The sequence below is a fragment of the Pristiophorus japonicus genome, chromosome 17 (assembly GCF_044704955.1).
Source record: "Pristiophorus japonicus isolate sPriJap1 chromosome 17, sPriJap1.hap1, whole genome shotgun sequence".
Taxonomy (NCBI): domain Eukaryota; kingdom Metazoa; phylum Chordata; class Chondrichthyes; family Pristiophoridae; genus Pristiophorus; species Pristiophorus japonicus.
The window spans coordinates 16,435,919-16,449,257 of record NC_091993.1 but is presented as its reverse complement, the minus strand read 5'-3'; the positions used below and the strand labels follow the sequence as shown (position 1 = coordinate 16,449,257).

General features: G+C 44.4%; 1 protein-coding gene across 1 annotated transcript in view; it reads right to left on the bottom strand.

Moving 5' to 3' along the window:
• gldn (gliomedin) overlaps window positions 1-13,339 on the bottom strand; it is a 62,350-nt gene that overhangs the window by 19,410 nt on the left and 29,601 nt on the right. The window contains exon 2 of the mRNA XM_070858432.1: window positions 676-727. Within this exon, the coding sequence (XP_070714533.1) occupies window positions 676-727 (52 nt within the window). The remainder of the gene's footprint in view (window positions 1-675; window positions 728-13,339) is intronic.

The window sequence follows — 13,339 nt, the reverse complement described above, 5'->3', positions numbered from 1 at the left end:
CGACCATTTGGCCCCTCGAGCCTGCTCCGCCATTCAATAAGATCATGGCTGATCTGATCTTGGCCTCAACACCACTTCCCTGCCCGCTCCCCATAACCCTTGACTCCCTTATCCTTCAAAAATCTGTCTATCTCCACCTTAAATATATTCAATGACCCAGCCTCCACAGCTCTCTCCTGCCACCATTATCTCTAAAGCTGTCCATTTACGTGAAAGCAGAAACCACTATCTTCAAAACAAGAAATTCATGGAAGCATTCATATTTCCAAGATCATTAATATATCACAGAAATTAAATGAATGATTTAAACAAATACTATCATGCACCATAGATTTTATCAGAGCTGTAGTGCATCAGTGCTGTTTACAGTTAGCAGGCTATTAAAGTTCACATCAGCCCAGTCATGATAATTTAGACAAGCAATCTTGCAGGTTGCTATGACACCCCCACACAGCTGTCCCATTAACACTCCCGTAATAACACCAACCAATTTATGTCTAGTTCCATAAGACATCGCAGGAATCCTGACTTTACCATCAACATATTTTCTAAGAATTATCAAAATGCTATATTCAGAACATTGAAGAGCAGTTCATAGATCGTAAACACATTTAATATATTTCAATTTTCCACTCTGATATTCCATGCAAAGTGAGAATCTTTTCAGAAACATACCTGTTAAACAAATTCCCCTCGTGCTGTTGCACAAATCCAGTAATATTCGAACCTAAAGAAACATGTAACCATGGTTATAATAAAAATGTCACAAAATATGAATGTATTTTTGGAGCTGCTTATGTCCTAACAGCTGAAATTTGTTGGAGATATCAAAATGGCTTTGATTCAAATTGCCACCCCCACAAGTCTTCAAAACAACCTTCTCTTATTATGAAAGCTATCATTATGAGGCAGCTTAGCACAGAGCTTGGTGCTAAGCAGCTGTAATAGCAGAATGCTTATTGAATGAGTTGGTGGCTTCAACAATATTAGCAGCTACAGCAGTGGGCTATAGTGATTCATCACAAGGGCCAACCAGAGGCATCGTTCACTAACCCGGTGAGTCAGGCTCAACACCCGTTAAGTTGCAACCACACCGCCTAAAGAAGTGGGAATAATAGTGCAGTGTGGGAGCGGGAAGGACATTGCCGCCTTCTCGCCTCAAAACTCCTGGGAAAGGTACTAAAGTGGACAATTCCAGAAAATTAAAGGTGCAACAATGCAGCCACTTTCACATCCAGGCAAAGTCGTTTTTGATTTGGTTGTTTTTTTTTTAAATGCAAGGCACTATATAAATGCACGTTGTTGCTATCATATGTGGGCAACTTTCCAGGCGGTTCCTCTTGCTCTCTGTAACGAACGGTTCTGAATCTGTTACACCAACCATGAGGAAGAGGAAACTTCACTTCTTTAATATTATCAGATCTTTTAATGAGATTGAGAAGTGTGAGCATGAGAAGAATGAAAACTTGGATTTATATAGCACCTTTCATGACCATCAGATGTCTCAAAGCGCTTTACAGCCAATGAAGTACTTTTGAAGTGTAGTCACTGTTGTAATGTAGGAAACGCGGCAGCCAATTTGAGCACAGCAAGCTCCCACAAAAAGCAATGGGGCAATGACCAGATAATCTGTATATTTTGTTATGTTGATTGAGGGATAAATATTGGCCAGGACACTGGGGATAACTCCCCTGCTCTTCTTCGAAATAGTGCCATAGGATTTTTTTATGTCTACTTGAGAGAGCAGACGGGGCCTCGGTTTGACGTCTCATCCGAAAGACGACACCTCTGACAGTGCAGCGCTCCCTCAGAACCACACTGGAGTGTCAGCCCCCTAGATTTTTTTGTGCTCAAATCCCTGGAGTGGGACTTGAACCCACAACCTTCTGAGTCAGAGGCGAGAGTGTTACCCACTGAGGCACAGCATGGGACAATAGTACTCAAGTTAAGCATATGGACAGACGGATAAATGTCAAAATGATGTACAATGCATTTATGGCTCGATCTTCACTTGACCCAATGTCCATCCCTGCCCCACTGTATTGCAGTGTCGGTTTCTTCAATATTTTACTTTTGTTTTGAAATTTAGGGGCATTCATTTACAAAAATAACCAGCAAGGCTGAGTTTGTTCGTTTGTTTAGTTTCAGAATGAGAAGGCTACTGTCAGCTTACGTTTGTTGGTTTGTGACAAAGTAGATCCCGTCATAGTATTATTCTACACTAAGTACCATCTATTATTTAATTGCTAAACATATATCTTTGCAAATTGCACTTGTTCCCTATGATGTTCATAAAACTATTTAACGGTTATTTCTCCTGATCACATCTTACATCGGAACTATTGGGAAAAATGCACATGGCAAATAGAACATGGCACTAGGAGTTGGCCATTCAGCCCCTCAAACCTGTTCTAATTCAATTAATGATGACTGAACTATATCTTAACTCCATCTATCCGCCTTGGTTCCGTAATCATTAATACTCTTTCCCAACAAAAACCTACCAGTCTCAGTTTTGAAATTTTCCATGACCTAAGCTTTTTGAGGATAGAGTTCCAGATTCCCACTGCCCTTTTGTGTAAAGAAGTGCTTTCCGTCTTCCCCACAAACACCAGCACTCGGGTTAAGTAAGCACAGTTCATATAGCTCCATAAGACCAGCGATGGATGGTTGGGAGGGAGGTGACTCATGCAACACATTCTTTAGGCCACATTGGAAGGTACATACCCGGAGACAGAATCAATTCATCATTATAAGAATGTGACCTACCATAATTTCAGCTGTGTGAGGGGGAGGGGGGGCGGAGGGAGGGAGTGGGGTTGTAGTTTGGAGGCAGAAACCATTTTGTGTATCAGGTGATTCCAGTGATATTGCTACTCTGTTGAACAGATATTAAGGGCAGTTGTCTAATGACATAGAAGACCTATCGTTGCAGGATGAACTAAAATTTGGTGGCATTTAGAATTTGCTTCTTGTAATAACATAATAAATGTAACATGTAAAATGTAACAGTTAAACCTAGTAAATGTAAAAATTAAGCAAAATAACACGCACACACAGCCACAAATTGGTATGTCAAGGAACTTTACAACAACAAATTGTATTTATATAGCACCTTTAATGTAGTAAAATGTCCTTTTTTTAAATTTGTTCACGGGATGTGGGTGTCGCTGGATGGCCAGCATTTATTGCCCATCCCAAATTGCCCATGAGAAGATGGTGGTGAGCTTCTTCACAGGAGTAATATAAAAAAGAAATTTGACACCGAGCCGCATAAGTAGGATAGGAGCTTGGTCAAAGGTGTATCGTAAAGGTGGAAAGAGAGGTGGAGAGATTTAGGCAGGGAATTCTAGAGCTTAGGGCCCAGGCAACAGAAGGCACAACCACCAATGGTTGAGTGATTATAATCAGGGATGCTCAAGAGGGCAGAATAAGAAGAGCGCAGACATCTCGGGGGGTTGTGGGCTGGAGTCGTTTACAGAGAGAGGGAGGGGTGGTGCCATGAAGGGATTTGAAAACTTTAGAGAAGGTTCCAGATAATAGACAAGTTCAAATGTGCAGTAAAGCTCTGGGTCCAGAGTATTTTAATCTTAGTAAACTTTCTGGAGCAGATCACATTTGCATCTTGACCCCTTGGTCGTATGTCATAAATCAACAGTCTAGTTTTGCAATAAATAAATTTCTGTATCAGGTTATTTTGGACATGATGTTTAATATTATTCACCCGAGCCACAAAGATTTAAAACATCACTTCATATTTAAATTGATAACATTTAGTTCTTATTAATTCCATAATGATGATAAGAAATATACTTTAAACATTGAGGTCTATATGTTAGCAAAGTTACTGCTGCAGTAACTGTATCTGTGGCTCCATCTCACGTGCCCTTGATTACTACATGCTTAAACTTGCACTTGTAAAATTGTAAGTGTCAGCCATGGCTCAGTGGGCAGCACTCTTACCTCTGACTCAGAAGGTTGTGGGTTAAATCCCACTCCAGGCACACAAATCCAGGCTGATACTCCAGTGCAGTGCTGAGGGAGCGCTGCACTGTCGGAGGTACTGTCTTTCAGATTAGACGATAAAACTGAGGGCCTGTCTACTCTTTCAGGTGGATGTAAAAGATCCCATGGCACTATTTGAAGAACAACAAGGGAGTTATCCCCGGTGTCCTGGCCAATATTTATCCTCAAATCAACATAACAAAAACAGATTATCTGGTCATTATCACATTGCTGATTGTGGGAGTTTGCTGTGCGCAAGTCGGCTGCCGTGTTTCCCACATTACAGCAGTGACTACACTCCAAAAGTACTTCATCAGCTATAAAGTGCTTTGAGACATCCGGTGGTCACGAAAGGCTATATAACTCCTCAGTCTTTTTCTTTTTTTCAGAATTACACTTCTGAATGGTTCCTTTTTCTTGGATCTTAGGTATCAATATTCAAATCAATTACAAAATACAGTGGACTAAGCTCTAGTTACGTTCAGTGTTTTGATGTGATCATCTTGTCTTTAAATTTCTTCAGATGTATAGCAGTCATTTGTTAATGGTTTATTCGGGAGAACCTGTGGAGGTAATTGTGGAACTACTATTCAGAATCAGCCAAAATAGGACCAGTTTTTTTAATGCATTAATTTTATTTCTCCTTATTGACTACTGGAAACAAACCTATATTGTATTGACAAAGCTTAGTCACAGCATATAGTGATATTGGCCCCGATTTTAGCTCCAGGTGGATTCTCCACTCTGGCCTGTGTTAAAATGACAGTCTCAATGATGTCTTTTTTTTTTTGAAATTCGTAGCCAATCGTTCCAATTCTTTGTCAAATCACAAACGCCAGAGGTCACCTTGGGCCCATTCAAGGATCACTCTGCGCCAATGCTCTTAGCCAAAAGGCCGAGAGCCACTGCACCGTTCCTGGAAGTACTGCAATACCAGGTTCGTGCCATGGACGTGGATGGGTCAAGCCACCCCACCGTATCAATGATGTCATCGAGCTGCAACATGCATATGTAAAGAAGGACTACATTTGTGCACACAGGACTCTAAGTCTGCATCGATACCGGGCCACCACATGTGGGATCTGGCTATCGCTTTCATCATTACAATGCCTGGGTGGTTGCTGTGGAGATCACTAATGAAGGTTTCCCTGCCCTTTTTTGGCACCACTACCCGATTACCCCATAGCAGGCAGTCTGCCTGTATAGACATTTCATCTTTGCGCCGCTGGTACGGCTTTATTTCTTCCTGCATCGCTAACGGGACACTAGACCAACTCCCGTGGAGTACACAGTTTTTTACTAAGGACAGTAAAGGGTCCTGGCTCATCCAGGTTCTAATCTGTCGGGCGGTAACAGGTGATTGCTCACTTTCGAATGCTTCCATTACCATGACTAAATCTGCGGGCTGTGCCATCTCCACCCCTGTGGTGGGCAATGGCAGCCCACTGAGAGCATCGGCACAGTTTTCTGCGCCTGGCCTGTGGCGGATGGCATAGTTGTATGCGGACAATGTGAGCTCCCATCTCTGGATGCGGGCTGATGCATTCGTATTTATCCCCTTACTTTCAGAAAAGAGGGATATAAGTGGCTTATGGTCGATTTCCAATTCGAATTTGAGCCCGAACAGATATTGATGCATTTTCTTTACCCCATAAACACATGCTAACGCTTCTTTATCGATCATACTGTAGGCCCTCTCGGCCTTAGACAGACTTCTGGATGCATAAGCAACCAGTTGCAATTTCCCAAATTCATTAGCTTGTTGCAATACACACGACCCCGTACGACGACGCATCACATGTTAGTACCAAACGTTTACATGGATCGTACAACACAAGCAATTTGTTTGAACATAACAGCTTCCTAGCTTTCTCAAAGGCATTTTCTTGGCTTTTACCCCACATCTCCTTTACGCAGTATTAGTGTGGAGTGGTTCTGACAATGTGCTAAGACCCGGTAAGAAGTTACCAAAATAGTTCAGGCGTCCTAGAAACGACCGCAACTCCGTCACGTTCTGTGGTCTCGGTGGGTTCTAGATTGCCTCCGTCTTCGAATCGGTGGGCCTGATACCATCCGCCGCAATTCTTCTCCCCAGGAACTCCACTTCAGGTGCCAGGAAAACGCACTTCGAGCATTTTAACCTGAGCCCCACACGATTAAGCCGACTAAGAACCTCCTCCAGGTTCTGCAGGTGCTCGACGGTGTCCCGACCTGTAACCAAGATGTGGTCCTGGAAGACCACGGTGCGCAGGACTGACTTCAGCAAGCTTTCCACGTTCCTCTGGAATATCGCCGCAGCCGATCGAATCCCAAACGGGCATCTGTTGTAAACGAAGACACCTTTGTGCGTGTTGATGCAGGTGAGGCCTTTCGATGATTCCTCCAGCTTCTGCATCATGTAGGGCAAGGTCAAGTCAAGTTTCGTGAACATTTTCCTTCCCGCCAGCGTCACAAATAGGTCGTCTGCTTTTGGTAGTGGGTATTGATCCTGCAGTGAGAAACAATTGGTAGCTACTTTGTAATCACCACAGATTCTGATGGTGCCGTCTCCCTTGAGGACTGGAACAATAGGACTGGCCCACTCATTGAATTCGATCGTCGAAATGATGCCCTCTCGTTGCAGCCTGTCCAGCTCGATCGCCACCCTCTCTCTCATCATGTACGGTACTGCTCTCGTCTTGTGATGGATGCGCCCCCGGAATCAAATGGATCTGCACTTTTGCTCCTTGGAACTTCCCGATGCCTGGTTCGAATAGCGAGGGGAACTTGCTTAGGACCTGGGCACATGAGGTGTCGCCGACGGACGAAAGCACTCGGACGTCGTCCCAGTTCCAGCGTATCTGTCCCAGCCAACTCCTGCTGAACAGCTTGGGGTCATCGCCCGGTACCATCCAGAGTGGTAACTCGTGCACCGCCCCATCGTAGGAGACCTTTACAGTAGCACTGCCAATTACAGAAATCAGTTTCTTTGTGTACATTCACAGTTTGGTACAAATGGGAGTCAGGACTGGCCTTGAAGCCTTGCTGCACCACAATTTATTGAAAGTCTTTTTGCTCATTATGGACTGGCTTGCACCCGTGTCCAGCTCCATGGACACTGGGAGTCCATTTAATTCAATCTTCAGCATTATCAGGGGACACTTTGTGGTAAATGTGTGCACCCCATATACTTCTGCCTCCTCAGTCTGAGACTCTGATTCGTCGTGATCCACTGTGGATCTGTCTCCTCTGCAACATGTTGGTTTGCAGGATTAGCAGGGTTTGCACATGCATTGGAGGTGTCCCATTGTTCCACAATGCAAACGTATCCTTTTGAAGCTGCATGAATGGAAACGATGATCACTCCCGCAGCACCAACCAAGTATTCATCAGCCTTGATGGTGGACTCTGAGTCATCTGTGGATGTGCATATAAGTCCTGCCATGTACATTTCGATTCGAAAACAACGTTACTTTGTTCACAGTACTTGCAGCAGCACTAGTGTGCTGAGAAATTTGTTTGGTATTGTCACTGGTGGCGATAAACGCCTGGGCTATCGCTATGGCTTTGCTCGAGTTTGGGGTCTCTACAGTCAAAAGTTTGCGAAGTATTACTTCGTGGCCAATGCCAAGTACAAAGAAGTTCCTGAGCATGTGCTCCAAGTGTCCTTCAAATTCACAATGTCCTGCAAGGCGCCTTAGCTCGGCGACGTAGCTCGCCACTTCCTGGCCTTCAGATCTCTTGTACGTGTAGAACCGATACCTCGCTATCAGAACGCTTTCCTTCAGGTTTAGATGCTCCCGGACCAGTGTGCACAACTCATTGTACGACTTGTCTATGGGTTTCGCTGGAGTGAGCAGATTTTTCATGAGGCCATACGTTGATGCCCCGCAAATGGTGAGGAGGATCGTCCTTCGTTTGGCAGCGTTCGCTTCTCCTTCCAGCTCGTTGGCCACGAAGTATTGGTCGAGTCGCTCCACAAAGGTTTCCCAATCGTCTCCCTCCGAAAATTTCTCCAGGGTGCCCTCAGTTCTCTGCATTGTTGCGGTGGGGTTCGTCATCTGTATCTCGTCGCCAGTTGTTACGTCTTGAATAAAGAGTCAGACTGGTACTGCAAGCTCAAAGTAAGGTATGACCATAGTCCTTTATTACAGATCTCAGAGTGCCTCTGCAGCCTGTGAGGCCTCCTTATATTCAGGTGCTCCCAAGGGACCGTGGAATCCCCTGGGACCCCAGGAGACAAGCCCTCTGGTGGCTAGACATAGTATTTACAGGTTTACATGCATAACAGTGCTCATGCAATAAAACCAACGGATTCAAATTACAAAATCTGAAGATTAAAATATCACATTGCGATTTCAATTCCAATGTTCCTTGACAGGAGAACTTGTTACAGGGCATTTTATTTTTGCGGTTGCTGTTGAACATATAATACCGGTCTGAACCATCATTATAACTGAAAACATAAGTTGCACTTTGAAAAGCTAAAATCCACAAATATTTCCATGTGTAAGGATTATCTTATTCCCTATCTCACTACTAGAAACATTTGTTTTGTATTCTGAAACCACAGAAATGCATCAAGAACAACAAACTTGGGGGGAAGAATTCTACTGCTGAGTATATATTGCAAATTTGTAAACGCATGTACATATAGAACAGTGTTCCCACTGTTTTGCAAATGCCAACATCGCTAAAACAGATTAACTGGTCATTTATCTCCTAGCTATTTGTGGGACCTTGCTGTGCACAAATTGGCTGCTGCGATTCCTACATTACAACAGAGACACTTCCAAAAAAAGTACTTCATTGGCTGTAATTCACTTTGGCAAGTCCTGAGGTTATGAAACATTCCATATAAATGCAAGTCTTTCTTTCTTTTTCCCTTTCTCTCTCTCCTTTCTTTCTCCTATTCTCTCTCACCTTTTCTTTCTGGTGCCTCGCTGTCTCTTTAAAATGAATGGGATATATTTTGGTTCTCACGCTGGCTGATAATCAGTGGAGCAGATTGCTTGCCCCGATTGTCAGTCCATTGACATCACTATGTGTTGTCTATATAGATAAGATTGTGTCTACATTTTTAGCATTATGACTAATAGTGCTGAAGAAAATGTGGATAATTGCCCAGGTATGCCCTGTCTACAAAAAGCAGGACAAATCCAATCCAGCCAATTACCGCCCCATCAGTCTACTCTCAATCATCAGCAAAGTGATGGAAAGTGTCGTAAACAGTGCTATCAAGCGGCAGTTCCTCACCAATAACCTGCTCAGCGATGCCCAGTTTGGGTTCCGCCAGGAGCACTCAGCTCCAGACATTACATCCTTGGTCCAAACATGGATAAAAATACTGAATTCCAGAGATGAGGTGCGAGTGACTGCCCGTGACATCAAGACAGCATTTGACCAAGTGGCATCAAGGAGCCCGAGTAAAATTGAAGTCAATGGGAATCAGGAGGAAAACTCTCCACTAGCTGGAGTCATACCTAGCACAAAGGAAAAGGGTTGTGGTTGTTGGAGGTCAATCATCCCAGCCCCAGGACATCGCTGCAGGAGTTCCTCAGGGCAGTGTCCTAGACCCAACCATCAATGAGCTAACCTCCATCATAAGGTCAGAAGTGGGAATGTTTTATTGTATTATTACTGAATAAAAGCCCAGTGCCAAATCTGACAGTTTCCAAATTACACTTTAACATGTGACAAATGACATGATCTTAAAGGCAACTGATAACATACTGTCGGAACATCAGCTAATGCGTCAAAGAACCTGGAAAGGAAGGGCGGCCCTATATCCAGAGTGAATTATTTTGTAATGATCAAGTTGTTTGGAACATCATGCCTGTGCCAGCTCTTTAAAAGACCTATCCAATTAGTCTGATTCCCCTGTCCTTTCCCAAAGCTATGCAAATTTTCCCACTCAAGTATTGGAATAAGAGGCCGAGTCCCATACAAATGATGGTTCAGCATTGGCTGTACTTTCAGGCTGCAGTTGGCTTGTATTTTACCACATGCAGTGCCGGTGATGCAGTGCAGTGCAGTGGGTGGTGGGAGTGGCGGGGGGAAGGGTGGGGGCGAGGGGTGAGGGAGGGGTGGCGGAGTATCATGCATGTCTAGCTTTACAGCTCAGAGTTGCCACCATCCTTTTCTTTAATTCATTCTCAAAATATGGGCAGAACCATGTCACGGTTTGATATAGGGCACTTCAGAGCCAACCCATATTGGTGTGGGACTGGAGTCATATATATATATATATATATATATAGGCCAGACCAGGAAAGGACGGCAGATTTCTTCCCAAAAAAAGGACATTAGTGAATGAGTTGGGTTTAATCTGACAGTTTAATGGTTACTTTATTGACAGCAACTTTTTATTCCAACCATCAACCACCTCAGAATCGGTCACAGTCGATGCTGTCACCTTCTCCATCGGTAAAAGATTGAAGCATCCCCATCATGTGACTGTGGAGCTCCGAATCAAACCCTGGAGCACATCATTTAGCATTGCCCTCAGAGGGAATTCACAGGCAGCCTACAAGATATCCACGCTGTTACACTGGAAGCTTTGGCCTGGATATCCAACTTGGATATTGACATTTGATTCGCTTTGCTACTACCATACGAAAGAAGTAGTATTTCAAATTTTTTTTTTTTTTTAAACTGAATTCAAATTCTCAAACTGCCATGGTGAACTTGTGATTATTAGTCTAGGGATCTGGATTACTAGTCCGGTAACTCAACCACTACACTACCATATCCAATCCATCCCAGTGAAACTACCTGTTAAAAAGGAGGAGAAGCTCATTGAATGGTTACTGTTGCTGATTAAAGAACACTTCACCAGCACTGGGGAAACACACATTAATATAGAATACAGCTGTTGTACAATCATCATCATCATAGGCAGTCCCTCAAATTGAGGGTGACTTGTTTCCACGTCAAGAAGTTCACAGGTGTTTCAATGAAGGATCTAATATTCCAGATCCCGAACTTTATCCTGAAGGGTGGAAGATGCCTGTGCGGGGATTTTTTTAACGTGTGGTGGCCGTTGCACACCAGTCACCACACGGGCTTGACAGAGCTCGGTCTTGGTCCAGTGGAAAGGGTTAACCAGGACGACTGGAGACCAGCTCTGCTGCACGGACCTAGTGCGCACACATATCGCAGTGTGGACTGGCCCGTGCTGCCCCTGGCCCTCGGCTCTTCTGGACCCCGATTACACACCCTCTACAATCTCTCGCCACTCCTGCGCCCTGACCTCGCCACTCCTGCTGTACCTGCTTCTATACTCCCCCCTCGGTACTCCCCCCTCGATACTCCCCCCTCGATACTCCCCCCTGTATGGCCCACAATGGGGCTAAAAAAAAAAGGGCAATTTTGTCCCCTTTGTGTCCTCATCACAGCTTACTGTTCCACCTAGCTTTGTATCGTCAGTAAATTTGGATACATTGCACTCGGTCCCTTCATCGAAGTCATTAATATAGATAGTAAATAGCTGAGTCCCAAGCACTAATCCTTGCGGCACCCCACAAGTTACAGCCTGCCAACCTGAAAAAGACCTATTTATCCCTACTCTCTGTTTTCTGTCCCTTAACCAATCCTCTATCCATGCTCGTACATTACTTCCAATCCCATGAGCTCTTATCTTGTGTAATAACCTTTTATGTGGCACCTTATAGAATGCCTTTCTGAAATCCAAATATATTATATGCACTGCTTCCCCCTTTATCTAACCTGCCAGTTACATCCTCAAAAAACTAATAAATTTGTCAAACACGATTTCCCTTTCATGAAACCATATTGGCTGTGCCTGATCATGTTATGATTTTCTAAGTGCCCTGTTACCATTTCTTTAACAAAGGATTCCAGCATTTACCCGATGACTGATGTCAGACTAACTGGCTCTATCTCGCTCGGTGCCTCACTCCCATGATTTGCTGCTAATAAATTTCACCTCGCTGCGCAATCTACCTTTTCCGTCCTGGATACACTGCTGTGCTCCCTCCCACCCTGTGTGTCCCCAGGTTGGGTTCAGAAAGTATGGTCACCCTAATTTAATCTGGTGATATGTGGACACTCAGCAGTTGAGGGCCTGAGCATTGTCCACACAGACAGGCAGTGAGCTGTTGGCTCCTGTTCAGGGACAATTCATCACTGGCAGATGTTTGCACCTTGTTCAAGGATATCAGATAGAACGGCAACTGGTGACGGGCCAATTCCGTTTCAGAGGCAAATATTTAATGGGCCGACAAACTGCTTAAAGTTAGAAATATTTAACCAGCTGGGCAGAAGGATAAGGCAGGGTGAGATAGACACATAGACATAACATGAAAGAAAGATGGAGAATCCGGGAGAGGAAGCAAGGGACACAAATGATGAGAGAGTGGAACAGAGCTAGGTAGAGCAAGTGATAGAAATTGGGACATGAACAGGAGGAGGAGAGAGAGGGAGTGAAAGGGGCGGGAAGGGTAGCGGAGAGAATGAGGGGGTGAAAGCGGGGCCAGAGGAAGAGGGAGGGGAGAGAGTGGAGGTGAGAGAGAGGAGGTGAGAGGGAGAGAGAGAGTGAGGAGGAGAGAGGGGGATGAAAAGAGGGAGAGACGGTGTGAATGATGGGGAGAGAGGGGGAGACAGAAAGATGGAGAGGGAGGGAAGAGAGGGATCTGTCATTGTGGTAATGTAGGAAACGCAACAGCCAATTTGCGCACAGCAAGCTCCCACAGGCAGCAATGTTATAATGTACAGATAATTGCTTTAATGGTACTAAAGAGTGACAAATCCCTCGGGTTTTAATAAAAGTAGGTAAGAACCTACCTATAATCTTCTAAAGTTACCTCGAACAGGAACCGTTCCTTTACATTGGAAAATTGCACATGTCACTCTGTTATTTAATAAAGATGAGAGACGGAAGTTAAGAACATGAGAACTTCAGAATTAGAAGCAGGAGTAGGCCATACTGCCCCTCAGCCTGCTCCGCCATTCAATAATATCATGGCTGATCATCGACCTTAACTCCACTTTCCCACTCGATCCCCATATCCCTTGACTTTCCTAGAGTTCAAAAATCTATTTATCTCGCCTTAAATACATCCGTGGCATAACGAAGACGGATATTTCCATCTCCGTAACATCCCCTATCTCCGCCCTTGCCTCAGCTCATCCGCTGCTGAAGCCCTCATCCATTCCTTTGTTACCTCTAGACTTGACTATTCCAACGCACTCCTGCCTGGCCTCCCACATTCTACCCTACGTAAACTAGAGGTGATCCAAAAGACGCCTGCCCATGTCCTAACTCGCAGCAAGTCCTGCTCACCCATCACCCCTCTGCTTCCTGATCTACATTGGCTTCCGATTAAACAATGGC